At 35.1% G+C, this 16,525-nt stretch overlaps 3 protein-coding genes across 6 annotated transcripts; 1 reads left to right on the top strand and 2 right to left on the bottom strand.

Annotated features, from left to right (window-relative positions):
- Nucleotides 1–532: 532 nt before the first annotated feature.
- Nucleotides 533–4,878, top strand: LOC106762587 (DEAD-box ATP-dependent RNA helicase 47, mitochondrial-like). Of its 4 annotated transcripts, none has more exons than XR_002667930.1 (3): nucleotides 533–616; nucleotides 2,952–3,033; nucleotides 4,266–4,878. XR_002667930.1 is itself a non-coding variant. In XM_022781078.1 (2 exons), exon 2 carries the CDS (start codon nucleotides 900–902, stop codon nucleotides 2,562–2,564), a length of 1,665 nt encoding a protein of 554 aa, XP_022636799.1. In that variant the 5' UTR covers nucleotides 555–616; nucleotides 696–899; the 3' UTR covers nucleotides 2,565–2,723. The 4 variants fall into 4 exon arrangements, 1 of the variants encoding a protein (XP_022636799.1); XR_002667929.1 differs by having other exon boundaries at nucleotides 4,263–4,878; XR_002667928.1 differs by lacking the exon at nucleotides 4,266–4,878 and having other exon boundaries at nucleotides 2,952–3,448.
- A 149-nt stretch (nucleotides 4,879–5,027) lies between these two features.
- LOC106762005 (fructose-bisphosphate aldolase 1, chloroplastic) lies at nucleotides 5,028–6,993 on the bottom strand. Its single transcript, XM_014645673.2, has 6 exons — nucleotides 6,760–6,993; nucleotides 6,375–6,644; nucleotides 6,171–6,280; nucleotides 5,998–6,088; nucleotides 5,620–5,889; nucleotides 5,028–5,492 (listed from the first exon to the last, which is right to left on the bottom strand). Exons 1-6 carry the CDS (start codon nucleotides 6,922–6,924, stop codon nucleotides 5,214–5,216), a joined length of 1,185 nt encoding a protein of 394 aa, XP_014501159.1. The 5' UTR covers nucleotides 6,925–6,993; the 3' UTR covers nucleotides 5,028–5,213.
- Nucleotides 6,994–7,883: 890 nt separating this feature from the next.
- Nucleotides 7,884–11,747, bottom strand: LOC106762004 (endoglucanase 24). The gene is made up of 4 exons (XM_014645672.2): nucleotides 11,109–11,747; nucleotides 9,613–9,912; nucleotides 8,994–9,155; nucleotides 7,884–8,882 (listed from the first exon to the last, which is right to left on the bottom strand). Exons 1-4 carry the CDS (start codon nucleotides 11,508–11,510, stop codon nucleotides 8,277–8,279), a joined length of 1,470 nt encoding a protein of 489 aa, XP_014501158.1. The 5' UTR covers nucleotides 11,511–11,747; the 3' UTR covers nucleotides 7,884–8,276.
- Nucleotides 11,748–16,525: the final 4,778 nt, after the last annotated feature.

Below are 16,525 nucleotides of genomic sequence, written 5' to 3'. Positions count from 1 at the left end.
ATTAGATTTTATTGATTGGTTGAAGATAGATATGATATTTAATATTAGTTTGAGTGGTGAAAAGGGTTTTGATTGTGAGATATTATTACGTTTGTAATTTAAATATGAGTATTGAATAAAAATAAAATTAAAAATAAATATCACGATAAAAATTCATTAATTTATATTTTAAAGTTTTGAATCGATAATTATATCATATATTTTTATATTACATCTAATTCATGCCCCCTTATGTTTCTCTAACGCTACTTATAATATTTGTTTTTGTTTTCTATTATTTGCTAATTCTTCAAATTATCATAAACATATTTTTATGTATAATACAAATAAGTTAAATACTAAGTCTGTCAATGCAACAGTGTTATATATAGATTGTGGTCAGACTCGTACTAATAAAATAGTAATAACAAATACTCCTTTGTTTTAAAATAACAAGTTTGGTTAAGAAAATTTAAATTTAAAATTGATAAAATATTTTAAATTTAATTTATAAAATAAAAATCTTAGATAAACCCTGAAAGATTTTTCTTCCCGAAACGAGAACAAAGAGCGCTGAAGTTGTGAAGTTTCCCCATGGCCAAATTCCTCAATCAGGATAGCAATTTTCCTTATTCAGGTACTTGCTAGCTACTTCATGGCGATTGCTTCACATTTTAGAGATATTAGCAACTAATTTCTCACATCTCTTGGAACAGAGAGTACCGAAAAGGTTTCATCTTTTCACCATACTTGTCTCGAAGTTTGGATTTATTTTTGCTCGAGGTTTTCTCGTTCTTATCCGTATCATATTTTAAGGTTTCCTCCAAAGGGTTTTAGCAGCCGATTGTTTTGTCCCATTTGGAGTACGAACAAGACATATACGAGATTGTTCTTTTTTTTTTTTTTTTTTGGTTTGAAAGATGCCAGCTTTGATTTCGTCTAGTTTTCTTCTGCTTGTTGGTGAGTCACTCCACTTGAGAAGGGCTCTGGCCACTTCTAGATCTGTTTTATTGCACACTGGTGTGAAGTGTATGAGCCAGGTGGAACCTAATCATGGTTCCCTCACCCTTTCTAGCATAGGTTTCCAAACTGAAACTGAAGCTGAGAACAGAAGCAAATCTAATAAGGTTAAGTCATTTGGTTCACCCAGTGAGAATCTCAAGAGCAAAGGAAAGCCCTTTGACACTAATGAGAAGAAGAAGAAAGCATTTAGGGTTGTAGAAAAACAACAAATGGAATTTGCTCCTTTTGCTGCAAAGTCATTTTCAGAACTTGGGCTCCCACATGTGTTGATTGAGAGGCTAGAGAAGGAGGGTTTTACTGTTCCGACTGAAGTTCAGTCTGCTGCAGTTCCCTCCATTCTGAACAACCGTGATGTCATAATTCAGTCTTACACTGGTTCAGGGAAGACGCTAGCTTATCTGCTTCCTATTCTCTCGGTTGTTGGACCGCTGAGGGTGAAAGGTGATGATGGTGATGAGAATGGGAAGAAGTTGGGAATCGAGGCAGTGATTGTTGCTCCTTCTAGAGAGCTTGGAATGCAGATAGTGAGGGAGTTTGAGAAGGTGCTAGGAATGGATAACAAGAGAGTGGTTCAGCAGCTTGTGGGGGGTGCGAACCGAACCAGACAGGAAGACGCTCTCAAGAAAAACAAACCTGCAATTGTTGTCGGCACACCTGGTAGGATTGCAGAGCTGAGTGCATCTGGGAAACTTCGCACTCATGGATGTCGATATTTGGTGTTGGATGAAGTTGATGAGCTCTTGTCTTTCAATTTCCGGGAAGACATGCACCGGATATTGGAGCATGTAGGGAGGAGATCAAGTGCAGACCCAAGCTCAAATTCAGCAAAGAGTGAGCGTCAGTTAATCATGGTTTCTGCAACTGTGCCCTTTTCTGTTGTAAGGGCTGCTAGAAGCTGGGGTTGCGACCCTCTTCTAGTCCAAGCTAAGAAAATTGTCCCACTTGAAACTTTCTCTCCCTCTGAGCCTGTCACTTTATCCCGGTCTTCGCCGAGCTCAGCTATGCCATCTCAAGCAGCAGTGGAGAGTCTGCCTCCTGCTCTGAAACACTATTTCTGTGTGACAAGGTTGCAACACAAAGTTGATGTGTTGAGAAGGTGTATTCATGCACTGGATGCCAAATTTGTGATAGCTTTCATGAACCACACTAAGCAGCTAAAGGATGTTGTGTTCAAGCTGGAGGCCCGTGGAATGAAAGCTGTGGAGTTACATGGGGATCTAGGGAAGCTTGCTAGGTCAACAACCCTGAAGAAATTCAAGAACGGTGAGGTGAGAGTTCTGGTGACAAATGAATTGTCTGCAAGAGGGTTGGATGTGGCAGAATGTGATCTTGTGGTTAATCTTGACTTGCCAACAGATTCAATTCATTATGCACACCGGGCTGGCCGAACTGGTCGGCTTGGTAGGAATGGTACAGTGCTAACCATATGTGAAGAACCAGAAGTTTTTGTTGTGAAGAAATTGCAGAAGCAGCTGGGAATTCCAATTGCATCCTGTGATTTTTCAGAGGGGAAACTACTTGTCACTGAAGAAGAGAAAACATTAAGCACTTCTACAAGTTGAGGAGTTGTATTTTACAAGTTATTTATCATTGATGCAGTTTCCATGTTCCATATTTAATAATTCTTCATATTGCCTCTTACCTATTGTACTTAATGACAACTTATACATGAGTGAACACCAGATAAGTGATAAGGGTAGCTGATATTTGTTTCACATAAACCACTTATTGATTCAATTAGTTTTCTCTCTATTGGATAGAGTTATTTTCTTTGTGTTTGTGAACAACTTGGTCACAGATTATGATGGAAACTCATTTAGAGCATTCCATTCAAAGGAGTACTAACTAAAGCTAAGGCTAAGAAAGGGGAGTGAAGAAAGACTTTTTTTTGTTTTTCTTTCTAAGTCTTAGAACGATTTCTTTTTAATACTTATATGGTTGTTTTGTAGGACACCATGGACTAAATCTGAAGTTGGATCTCTGCGTGGATAAATCTGTTTGATTTGAGTGGTTATTCAATAGCTGCACATCGTAAGAGCAATGATTTAAAGAGCTCAAGTGCAGTTTGATTTCCATCAAAGTGCAGTGTCAATTGATGCAGTGTTTCAATTTGATTCAAATCTGGTTTTCAATCTTTTTCTGAAACTGCACCATATAAATATTTGTTTCTGGCTGTGTTGAATGTGCTACAATGGTGATGAATGCAGACCACATGAACTGAGAATTGTCTCCGACAATTCAGCGGGTAGCACCACTCTGCAGAAATTAGACATCACTGTTTCCAGCAGTTAGAACCGAGCTGCACTGTCATTGGAGTCTTATTTTGGTTTTAATCTGGTTTAGCACTTAATTTATTGCTGAGCATCTTTAAGTCATTTCTAGAGTCTTGATTCAAGTCAGTTTTGCTGTCCTAGAGTCCTAAATGTTGAGTCCAAATCAATTTGAATCTGCTGTTAAAATTTGAGTGGTAAATTGGACCACTTTTTATGCTTAAGAGCAACTCATACAGTGAAAATTTGATCTGAGAGCATTTAGCTTTTGCTGGCCGTTTGCACAGGTCTTATTTAGTAACATAAAGTTGCTCATATTATAATATTCAAGGTCCAAAGTCATTTGTGAACATTTGGAGGTAGAGTTGATTGAATTGAATCTAAAAATGGAACTCCACCAGTGAAATTTTGAGCTGCTGTTATTTGACCTCAATTGGCAGCACCTACAAGTTTTAATACGTAAACCAAACTTGCTCGTGCTATTCAATTGTGTATATTAACAGTTTTGTGTCAATTGACCTGTCCAGCCACCAAATTCTAACACTTTTCTTTGAAACAAGTTGCCAAATTCTATTGATTTCATTGTGTGATCTGTGTGCATCTATAGTTGTAAACTGGCAGCAAAAGCTTGGTGCAGTTGTGAATATAAGAAAAAAAACAATGCAAATACAACATTTAAACCATCTTAAAAAGCTGATAAACCAGTGCCAGTCAATTTCTTAAAACTGATGCACCAGAAACTGCACTTCTTTCAAGCATTTTCACAAACAGTTTGCCTATTTTTGAAATTAAGTTCGAATTCTTTGATTATGCAACTTGTATGTGTTTCTTGCTTTTCAAATCTACTCTAGAGCCTTTCGTAAGATCATTTTGAGTGCCACCTTCCATTGAAAACCGTTTAATTGCTTGATTTGAATTGTTTGAAAATTCTGTACATAAACTGTTTGATAAAAAGAAAGTGGTGCATTCTGATTCTGCAATTTTTGGCAGCAGCAGAGCTTGTTTCCTGCATCCGAAACTGATCATTGGTGGCTTGTCTGAGCTCTATTTTGGTGCAGAAATTAGTTCAGATCGTGGCCTAACATTGGTAGCATATTAGGAAGAAGGTTGGAACACGGAAAACCCAAGTGGAAGCTGATTTGCGTGACAGCAGATTGGTGTTTTGATCTGCATAATTTTCCTGGTGCAGCAGTGTCACTGTTTAGACATTTAATTTTTAGACATTTAATTTTCGAAATAAAATTATTTACTCCGGAAATTGGGTGTTGTTTTTTTTTTTTTAATAACATTCTATTACTAGTTGACAATCTTTATAAGGATAAAATGCTGTTATCAATAGTTATTTTTTGTATTTTTAAAGGAAAAGAAATAATCTCAAATAAATGTAAAAAAATTCTGACATCAAAGTTGTCCTTTCTTTTAGCAAGAATAGAAAATTCAGATTTATATCATGGCGCAATTGGTTTGATTGCCCAATTCATAGTTAAGTAGAAAGTACATAATAAATTGGTTTGAATGAGTGCAGATGATGATGGTGCATTTGGAAAATGACAGGGGACAAATTTCTTGTACAACTTGCTCTAATAGTGGCATGTATAAGTTTCAATATGCTGTCGTTTCAAATAAAAACAACTGATCATGTAAGTATATGTTTCATTCGTTTCAAAATTACATATGGGGGTACTGGAAAGTCGACACTGATTTTGTGTAGACGGAAGACATTTCAATGGTGCACGTTGAAGTGCAAGATTCGAATTTCGATGGCGAGAAGTTCATTCATTAAGTTGAAAAGGTACAAGTAATCAATATGAATAAAACTAGTGTCCAAGACCATAAAAAGCACAACACAATTTAGACAGATTAATGTTCCATCCTCCAGCAAACAGCTTGGGTTACTGGAACATGTGTATGACATTGATTGAATTGAGTGCATGAAACATCTTAGTAGACGTAGCCTTTGACGAACATCCCCTTTGTGGCTTCATCAGATTCACCTTCTCCTGTGTACTTTCCAAGTTGAGCGAGAGAGTTGGACTTGGCACGGAAAAGAAGTGCGTCTTGTGCTGCTTTAACGTTCTCTGCCCGCCCTCCCCATGTCTTCAAGGTGGTGTTTTGGAGGGCTCTGGCATAGGAGAACGACACGTGCCATGGGTTTGGAGACTGGTTCATCGCGTTCAAGTTCAACGTTGCTTCAACCTCAGACTGTCCACCAGACAAAAACTGCACAGTTCAACAGAACACAGCACAACTTTGGTCACTACATGAACCAATGTTTTCAGTAACATAACACAGACATTCATGGATGTTGGAATTGGAAGAATGTTTTCGTTTTTTTCTGAGCTCTTACCATGATTCCAGGGACAGCAGGTGGGATTCTCCTGTGAAGGAGCTTGAGGGTGTAGTCAGAAACTTGCTGAGGAGTGGCCCTATCCTTAGACTCAGCTCCTGGAGTAACCATGCTGGGTTTAAGGAGAATACCCTCAAATAGGACATTGTTCTCAGCAAGGTAGAAGAAAACCTCAGCCCACACCTTTTGCGCTACTTCGAATGTCCTGTCAATGCCATGCTCACCATCAAGCAAGATCTCTGGCTCTACAATGGGGACCAATCCGTTCTCCTAATTTCATTGCATTACATAATAAACAAATCAATAACCAACAATTTAAACAATAGAGTCATAATGTACTGAAATGACTAATGAAATTTGAATATGTTTGTTTGTTACCTGTGAAATGGCAGCATAGCGAGCCAGACCCCAGGCAGCTTCCTTGACTGCCAAAGCAGAGGGACCGTTGGGGATGCTCACAACAGTACGCCTATAATTTTAGAGATTAAACACAAATTAAATGAAAGTTTGGTGAGATGTGAAAATGATTAAATTGTGGGAAAAACACTGACCATTTGGCGAAACGGGCACCTTGAGTGTAGTAAGCAGCTGAGCGAGACGCAAGACCATCCAGACCTTGGCACCAGGACTCATCGTTGGAACCAGCCAGAGGAACCAAACCCTAGTTTACAGTACAAGAAACCACCTATACATTAATCTTCATACACACTGCCATGAAAGTGAATAAGAGTGAGATTAAAGTTGCAGAGGGTTACCTTATCGACCTTGATACCGGGAACGATGTTCTGTTGAAGAAGGATGTCTACGATCTTCTCTCCGTCAACGGTGGATTGGTAGAGAGTTTCTTCGAAGAGAATGGCGCCAGAGATGTATTGACCAAGACCGGGTGCTGTAACAAGTAGTGTACGATATGCCTGGCGGTTAGCCTCAGTGTTCTCCAACCCAATCGATGCCAGACGCTTCCCGCAGGTTGCATTTGACTCGTCCATCGCCAAAATACCACGCCCCGGCGATGCAACTGTTTTCTACACTCACCGCATCAATCAAACCGTTATTACTCACCACAACTAATAACGAGTTAGATATATGTTAGTTACGTAATATATAATATATTATATATAATTAATATATATAATATACCGCGGTTTTGACGAGCTCGTCGGCATAGGAAGCTCTGATGGTGAGAGCGGGGTTGCATCTGACGACAGATAGCGGCGGAGTGTGGCGGAGGGTCTGAGCTTTGACCCATTCGCACTTGTCGATAACCGGAGATGACTTGAGAAGAGTGGCGGAAGCAGAGGCCATTGTTGAATGTATGGTATAGAATCTTATCTGAGGCACCACCACCAAGCTTTCTACCACACATCAGATCCCTCTCTCTGCTTTTATAACTCTCCAACTCATCTCTCTTTTGAGGTGAGGCTCCTCGTTTGACACGTGGATGATAATCTCTGCTCACATCGCTTCCCTCTACGGTTCGAATGCATGCAAACGCCAAGATATTTTCTGCTCTTGTCCTCTTCCAGTATCAAAACCTTGGTTCTTTCTATGCAGTGGTGCAGATTCAACGACACCATCGTTCCTTTTCCATCGTTCATATTAGGAGACTGACAAGACAATTCTTAGTTAGCTTCTTCTTCTTCTTTTTTTTGTTTAGCAGTTATTATAAAAACGTTAAACGTGAGAGAGTGCGTCAAAAGGAAGGGAGCCTTTTAATAAGTATCAACCAAACATTTGAAAGAAAGTGAAGCCGTCCATTTCAGGCTTCCTGCAACCCATCAAATGATTTCTATAAAAATAAGGGTGATTGATTTCTGGAAAACAATTTCCAGAATTATTTATTATGTTCTGGAAAATAAATTCTGGAAGTGATAGGGTGTAAGAAGAAAATTATACTGTGCATAAAGTAATTGCGCCCATTAGATATTGGACTTAATTCCTGGTCATGTCAGGGTAGACGAAAATAAAAGCTGGTTCAAACTCTTCTTTTAGTCCTGCAACCAAAAGCTTAATTGATTCTAATATTTATATATTTTTAAATATATTTTTAATTCCTGTATTTTTTTATCACACTTGGTCTTACTTCTTATATTTTTATATTAATAAATTTAATCTTTAAACTCAATAAAATGTGTAATTCTGTTTTTTTTTTTTTTCAAATGTGATTCTCAAAAGTTCACTTTAAATAGAAGGCACAACTAATTTTACAGTTCTTTAAATAGTTTATAGTTTAGCGAATGGTTAATTGTTAGTTGAATCGCGTGAACTCTTTTATTGGGCCCAGTACATAGGAATCCACTAAATGAAAGCACGGGTAATGATTTTCCAAATAATCATGACAGAAATCATAAACTCATACATACTGTGATGTGCTGAGAAAAAACAAAGAAAAAGGAAAATGCACAGTTACTCTTATTTCTTGATAAAAGCAAGAAATAAAAAGGAAAAAAAAAAGTTGATGTTGTCGAGCGATTTGCTCTTCATCCGTCCCAGCCGAAAAAGCCACAAACAGCTTCTGGGACTTGAAATTGTGTAACATTTTGCTGCTATGTATCCAACACAAAGCAAGCCTCTTCACTCTTGCTTTTCTCAAGATGAGAGACGTCTTTTCTGTATATCTTTTATTATTTACAAAAGATAGCAATTATAGTTAGCAATCAAGGATTGGGGTTAGCAACAAAGTATGCTAAAATCCCAACGAATGGTGCATTAATATATGTGGTTGGTTCGGACTTCCTAAAATCAGCCCTATCATCCCCATAGAGATCATCTTCTCCTGGTCCTCCCACAATGGCTCCCACCAGAACATTAGGATTAGGATTGGACGAGTTGAAGTAGATTGAACCTTCTTTACAGGCAATGACTTGAGGATGGTCCTTTATGGAGGGTAAAGAGGAGCCACGATGGTGTATACGCTGTGGATACTTGTTGCCATACCCAACCATGTAGGACATACCCATTGGGTTATCACCCAAAATGTAATCAACTTGTTTCTTAGCAAGCTGGCGAAGTGTTTGTGCATTAACATAGATGTTCCCACAATTGATGGTTTGTGAAGTGCGTGATAGGTAATTAGCGTAAACCAATTCGAGGAAAGCAATTGAAGTTGCATGCTGCAAGTTGCTACCTCCTGGCCTGTATATGAGTCCACCAGGAGTGTACTCTATATGTGAACTTGAAGTTTCGGGTATCAGCGTGCACAGAAAGCTCTCCGCTGAAGTCTTGTACGAATCAAGAGATAGTGCATTTTCTTCTAGAACTTCCTAAAAATTCATGAATATTGTGGGAATGATATATAAGAGTACTTCTCAGAATTTATAATTTGTCATTTAAAGAGTAATTGTATTTATTGCAAGGGTAAATGGGAGACTGACCTTAGAGACAAGAACATTAAGGCCAGCATGCTTGTTGTCCCAACCGAACTCATTTATGTTTTCTTCAGCACCCAGCGTTTTGCCATTGCTTTGAATGTAGTTCAGGAAATTGTCGTCTTGAGTGGCCCTTCTAAGCCATGCAGCTCCCCATAACAATTCGTCCTGTTCATGTTAAGTAAATCACAATTGACATGTCAAAAAATGGACCACAATGCATACATATAATAAATGCATAGATATTGCTTACAAATACTATGATATTTGTCCAATACAGTTTCATGCAGACTGTCCCAAAAATTCTCGTGACCCATGTTATTTTATATCATGCGAATAAATCATATCAAAGCAAACAAGTAATTTTTTATTTATTAAATAAAGTTTAAATAGATTTTGAAACCAACTAATAAACATGGAATTATAGAATTTTACACTATGGCTGGCGTCGTTGTTATTTGTCCTAATCTTTTTCTAGTGTTGTGTAAATAAATATACTTGAATTGTGCAATAAATCTCGTGGACTGAAACTTACAACCAATATCGTGTAAGGCTCTATTATTATGATGCATTGCATCTAAAAAGAAAAGGCAAACACATTGAAAGTAACAAGTGAATTAATTACCTGATATCCATCGAAGTCACAATAATATGGGCAGACACCATCCCTCACATCAACATTATCACTGTAGGCACCCCTATAGTTATCTGCAAGTTGAAATGCCTTGACAGCATTTCGTAACAAAGTCTCTGAATAAGCAGGATCCGATGAACGAAAAGCCATGGACGAAGCAGCTAGTGCCGCAGCAGTTTCACCAGCCACATCTGAAGCTGGATTCGGTGCATCAACGGCATACACAGTCCTTCTTGTGTCCATATCCTCTGGTCTTTCCCAACAGTTGTGGTCAGAGATTGGATCGCCTACCTACACCCACATATGCATTCATACATTCTTAATTAATTCTCATAAATCGATTCTTTAATTATAGTTACTTGTTAAATTCACGGGGAATTGAATACACTGCAATCCTTGGCGCGTTGGTAATGTATATTCTTTCAAAAAATATAAATTAATTAATTAAATTTGGCCTTATGAAATGAGGAAAGGGCAGTCGATAAGCCGTGAAACTCACGGACTTCGAGAAACGGTGCACTCGTGCATCTCCAAAAAGACAAATAATTAGCAAATAATACTCCTACTTTTTAATTTTAGTTATTCTATGAAATTTTATGTCACCACCTACACTGAAAATAAAAACGAAACAAACACCATGAAAAGTTCTTACATTACCTTCACCCACCGCATCCCAAACATTTACGAAAAATCAATATAAAAATACGCCTAATTTATTTCAATTGTGTACCATTTAATAAATAATTTAATGATTTTAAAAAAGGTAAATACATTATCTAAAACAATATATTTTCAAGCGTAGTGCTGAAGTTTACTAAACTTTGCTGAATAGAAAAGTGATCTATATTTCTATAACAGGTGTAAATTTGATGTATTCTTAAGCTATAAATAAACAAACAAAACGAAAAAGTGAAGACATCCTCCATCATTACTGAATAAACTGAAACAAACAGATAGAAATAAATAAATGCAGGGCGATTTAAAGAGAGTGGAATATTAGCACTATTCCCTCTCTTTTTTCGATTAAAATATTCCTCTCATGTCTCTTCGTAACACTTGTCATAATTATAATTAACTAACAAATAATCTATAGATATCATAGTATCAAGCCATAAAAAATACATGAGCATGAAATCCAATCAACATAATACTACTTCTAAGTATGCAAATGATTATGATGTAAAACCAAATTTTAAAAGTTTAAATACTGAAGACTCGTGAATAATATATTTATACAAACTATCGATTATGTAACGAGAAAGAACGAAAACTGACAGTCGTTAAAATAAAAAAAATAGATTGATAAAGTACATTATCAATTAGTAAAAACAAGAAGATGGCATACTTGCGCCCGTGATCCATGGACCCATTACGAGTTAGGAGAATTTACTAAAAAGCCATTGGCATAAAACGTTGGGTAGAAATGAAATAAAGTAAAATGAAGGGTAATGTTGGTAATGTGAGTTGGTGTTAATTTAGTTAGTTACCTGAACGAAAATGCGGTTGGGCTGAGAAACGGTTTTGAGCAAATAATCGGTAGCCCAACGGATTGCCACGAGCGCGTTTCTGTGCTCGTTGGGAGGCATCATGTCTCCGAATTCGATGACACTCCAGGAGAGCATTGTGGTGGTGAATGCCATGGGAAAGCCGAACTTGACGTTGTCGCCGGCGTCGTAGTAGCCGCCGGTGAGGTCGATGTTGTAGGTCCAGCCGTCGCCGAGACCCGAATTGGCGCGCCACTGCATTCTCTGGTCCTGCGGCAAGAATCCGGAGCGTTGGCCCTCGAAGAAGAGGATTGCCTTGGACAATGCCTGCTGGTAATCGTGAGCAGTGACGGTAAAAGAGAGAAGAAGGAGAAGAAGAATCGGAAAAAGGTTGGGAGGTGCCATTGTAGGTTGCGGTAACGGTGAGAAGTGGGTGTTATTTATATGCAGAGGTGGTAGAGAGGGAGTCACGGGGTGAAAACTTGAAAGCAAAGTTTGGAGAAAAGAACACAGTAAGAGAGAGAGAGAAAGAGCGATTTGGAGGGAAGAGGAAGAGTATGTGTGCGATGAAAGCGCCGACAGTGAAAGTAGAGAGTGTCAGTAAGGTCACATGCAAACAGAAACAGTATCGGAGAGAAGAAGAGTAGAGAGGTGTGGGAGCTTTTATTTCTTGTGGGTCCCTTTTTATTTCTTTCTTCTTCTTTCTTAATTAACTTTTATTCTTAACCTAAGGGAAGCCGGACCATTATTATAAATTAATTTTCATTTATAAATTAATTAACTACGGATATTATAATATCCGTATGTATGATAACTATTTATACTCATAAGTTTTAAAATATCAAAACTAATGAATAAATTTTTATCGTAAATTAAATAATAGATAAATATTATTTGTGTCTTTCTTTCTTTTCATAATAACCTACTCTTACTCTCTTTCTAATTTTTTTAATGTAATAAGATTATAATATCTTTTACATTTATTTGAAACTTTTTTTATTTTTATTTTATTTTTCTTTAAAAATATAAGAGTTAATTATTGGTAAAATTATTTTATCCTTATAAAAATTAAGCAATGAAAACCTAATTAGTAGTCAAATGCTATCGTATAATATATTCTATACACCCATCTTAATTACGATGTTTCTGTTACATTCTCGCACATTTATTTCTTGAAAAGAATAAATGTAATATAACATTAAAAACAAAGGTTAGTGTATACACATTTAATATGTATAATTGTAATCCGGATACCTATTTATTGTATAAACGCAACTTTAGCAGAAAGTTATTATCATTGAATACTTAAACGTTCAAAGTTATATACATTTATTGTAATCATAAAGAAATTTCAATGACCTAATATATAGACAATATTTTCCTTTTATTGATGAAAATAAAACAATTTAACTGTATTTTTAAGTCAGCGTAAATATGGTTTCATATGATTTCACTCACTAAAGAAATATTTATTAGTTTGAAAAAATTATATTTTTAATCCTCCTTCTTCAAATTTTACAACTAACTACTTTTAGTTTAAAATACCAAAATATTAATTAGGTTTAATCATTCTGATAATCTTTATTTTCAGTGATTTTTTTTAATTAGGTTCCTCATTTTTTCTTTTTCTCAATTGGGTTCCTATTTTTGAAAAATTTAAGCAATTAAGTCACTGTCGTTAGTTCCGTACTAACACGGTTAAAAAGGGTGACACGTGTCGGCTCATGATTTTTTTGAATTTTTAAATATATTTTAATTATTTTTATTTTTAATTTTAATTTTTAAATATATCACTGTCGTTAGTTCCGTACTAAACTAATGACAGTGACCTAATTGCTTAAATTTTTTAAAAATAGGACCCAGAAAAAGAAAAATGAGGAAGCTAACTGAAAAAGTCACCAAAAATAGGGACTATCAGAATGATTAAACCTATTAATTAATATAATTAAGTTTAATGAGTAACATTTTCAAGTTTAAGAGAATTAAATTATTCACACACATTATGAAACTCATTGTATTTGAATTTATAACATACAGTTTAAATTAAATAAATAAGAAAAATGTCTCTAAAAAAAGGTTCATTTAGATTTAATATAGTTTGTTTTTTTTTATAAATTATATTCTTTTAAGTTAAACTCTTTATACTTTCTCAACATTTTTAAGTTGACCACCTATCGTTTTTAAGACAATATTATACAACTGAGAAGACAGTGAAAAATAAATGGATAGATGGATTAAAAATTTTATTTAGGGATGTTGCTAGTTCTCTTATAATTGAATATATATGAATTAATTGAGAAATAAGAATCATTAGATTATTTTAATAAATAGTGATATTGATTTTATAAGTTGGTTCACCAAAGTTTCAGTGAATAAGAGAAAAGTAGGTAAATTTTTTAATCGAGAAGAGTTTATTTGAGTGTTGTTTCCATAGTTGATTGCCATGAAAAAATTTGCAACATTTGTAAAATAAAATAGACAGAGTAGGTTTGTAAATTTTGTCCACGTATCTTATTAGAATGCACATTTTAGGAGAGTTACTTACAATAGTTAGTTTGAATATACAAGAAACCTTAGGTGTTCAACTCTTATATTGTAAAGAGTGGGTTTTTACTATGAGATAAAATTCAAATTATAATCTTTGTTTGATAGTAAATTTTGTCCTAAACATGTATTAAAGTTCATTAAAATTTTAATCAAACCATTTTTGAATATTAATTTTCTAACACTCACCTTTTACAATAATTTACACTTGTCTTTTATTGTGATTTTTTTATGGAAGTAGTTATTGTGTAGATAACTTTTAATGGTAAAGATGTTACTTTATTTTAACTTTTTTCACATTTTAAAATTAAAAATAAAAATACACAACAAATACAAAAATACCTTATTTTAAATATCTTATGTCCTTGTTTTTTAACAGTTTTAATTTTATTAAAAATTTTGACTAAATAACATATTCAAACATTTTAATTATATACTTTTGTTTTCACATGATCGAGAAATCTCATAATCAAAATGTATTCTTCACATTTTAAAGTGATATATTTTTGGTTTAAACCTCTTTTTGGTCCCTAAGTTATGAGCACAGATGTTCAGTTTAGTCCTCGTTTTTAAAAATGTAAACCTTTGATTCCTAAATTATAAAAAATATATCAAAATAGTCCTTTTTTTATGTTTATGGTCAAAGTACAAAGAGCAATCTAAAGTGTTGTTATTATTAAGAAACAAATCAGAGCAATCTAAAGATGTAGTAGTTGTTAAAAAACAATCAAAAACAGTATTTCAAGTCAAAAAAAGACTCATTTGATACATTTTTTATAATTTAGGGACTAAAGATTTACATTTTTAAAAACGGGGACTAAACTGAACATCCGCTTATAACTTAGAGACCAAAAAGAGGTTTAAACCTATATTTTTTCAATCGACAATGATATTTTGACAATTCTTTTTTAATAATTTTTTGACAACAGGACATGTGTCTGTTTAAATTTATGTTTAAAAAAATATTTAAAATAGACCAATCCTAGACTATCACGTATATGTTAAAAAGTTATCAAAAAAAGAGTTGTTAAAAAAACTTTTTTTTCTTTTATAATATGTTTTCTTCCGGTTTGATTGACATAAAATCGATCTGTTTATCCTGTTTTTAAAAAAATTTCACAATTAATTTTTTTTATTGTAAATAATAACTATTTATAATATTGACTGTACTTGATGAACTGGACGGTCAAATCGTCTGGAAAAGACATTATCGAACGATTAATAAATTAAAGTAGGTTTAATACCTATTTTGGTCCCTCCTTTGGGAGGGTTTGTTCAAAGTGGTCCCTCCTTTTTTTCAAAAGTTCACTTTAGTCTTACCTTTCGCAAAAACTGTTCAAGTTGGTCCTTTTTGGTAACGGCGTTAAGTTCACTACCGGCAGAGCTGCCAGGTGTGTAATGTTTGATGATATGACATTGTAATTTGTTTTAAAAAATATATATAATGATGACGTGTAAATGAATATAATTAGGGTTGGATTAAAAAAGGAATTAGGGTAATCCCAAATGAAACCCTTCAACATCACGGTCACCGCAGTCTAAACCTCCCCTTTTCGTTTTCCATTACACCTTTCTCTTCCCTGTTTTTCAACATCTACCCTTCATGTTCTTCTCTAGGGTTCGAATTAGGGGTTTTATTTTTGGGTTCTGACTTGGGAATTTTTCCTTCGAGAGTTATGTTCTTGTTTCCCAATCGGCGTTTTGAGAATTAGAGTTCTGGTTTGGGAGATCTTGTGTTCTTGGTCTGGTCGCGTTGTCGTTTGGAGAATTTTGGGGATTTTCAGTTCTGTTGTTCGATCTTGAAATTGTTTCTTTTTGAATTGAGAATTCTTCTTTGGGATTTTAGAATCTGTTATGCGAATTGGGGCTTTTGGTTCTTTGGGATTTTAGAATCTATTCTGCGAATTAGGGATTTTATAATCTGTTATGCGAATCTGTTTTGTTGTTCTTACTGGATCTTAAAAATTGGGGATTATTTCCGACCCCGCGTTTTAGGTTTCTGATTTTCACCCTTTGGAGTCTCGCGGTAGTTGCGATGACAGTGGGAACCGTTTCGTAGTGGTCGTCGGGGTTGAGCGAGTGGCGTCGCAGGTGAACGATGTCGAGGCGTTGCAGTGACTACGCTGATTGACCATCCAGAGGCGACAAAATTCTTCTTTGAGCCGAGAGTGAATCTGGGTTGATACGGTGGGAACTCAATTGGGTCGCAGGCCTTGAATAGAGATGAAGTTGTTAATATGCAACAATAAGAATGTTTAGTTGGGTACAGAGAGTAGAATACGTGGCTATCTGCAACTATCTGATAAAATTAAATTGTAAAGAGAGAAGAAGACATTAATAAAGTTGAGTACAACTCTGTTTTGGCATGGGATAAAAGGGTCCTAATTCCTTTTTTAATCCAACCCTAATTATATTCATTTACACGTCATCATTATATATTTTTTTTAAAACAAATTACAATGCAACATCATCAAACATTACACACCTGGCAGCTCTGCCGTTAGTGAACTTAACGCCGTTACCAAAAAGGACCAATTTGAACAGCTTTTGCGAAAGGTATGACTAAAGTGAACTTTGAAAAAAGAGGAACCACTTTGAACAAATCCTCCCAAAGAAGAGACCAAAATAGGTATTAAACCATTAAAGTAAGATGAGATTGGAGTCAGTGAAATGTGATTAAGATTCTGCTATTCATAAATGCATGAATCACCTTTATAAATCTAGATTATAGACTTATTCTGATTTAAACTATTTCAATGACTTTAAAAGATAAAACAGTATAAAGAAAGTAGTAAAACCTACGGGTTCGTGGTCATCCATCTATACCCGACAATGAAAAATGAGAGAATATTCTAAAGAGTATTTATCGTAAAACC

This window comes from Vigna radiata, chromosome 5 (genome assembly GCF_000741045.1).
Source record: "Vigna radiata var. radiata cultivar VC1973A chromosome 5, Vradiata_ver6, whole genome shotgun sequence".
NCBI classification, from domain to species: Eukaryota; Viridiplantae; Streptophyta; class Magnoliopsida; order Fabales; family Fabaceae; genus Vigna; species Vigna radiata.
Note: the sequence above shows the minus strand (reverse complement) of the source record. Positions and strands in the feature narration are given on the sequence as shown.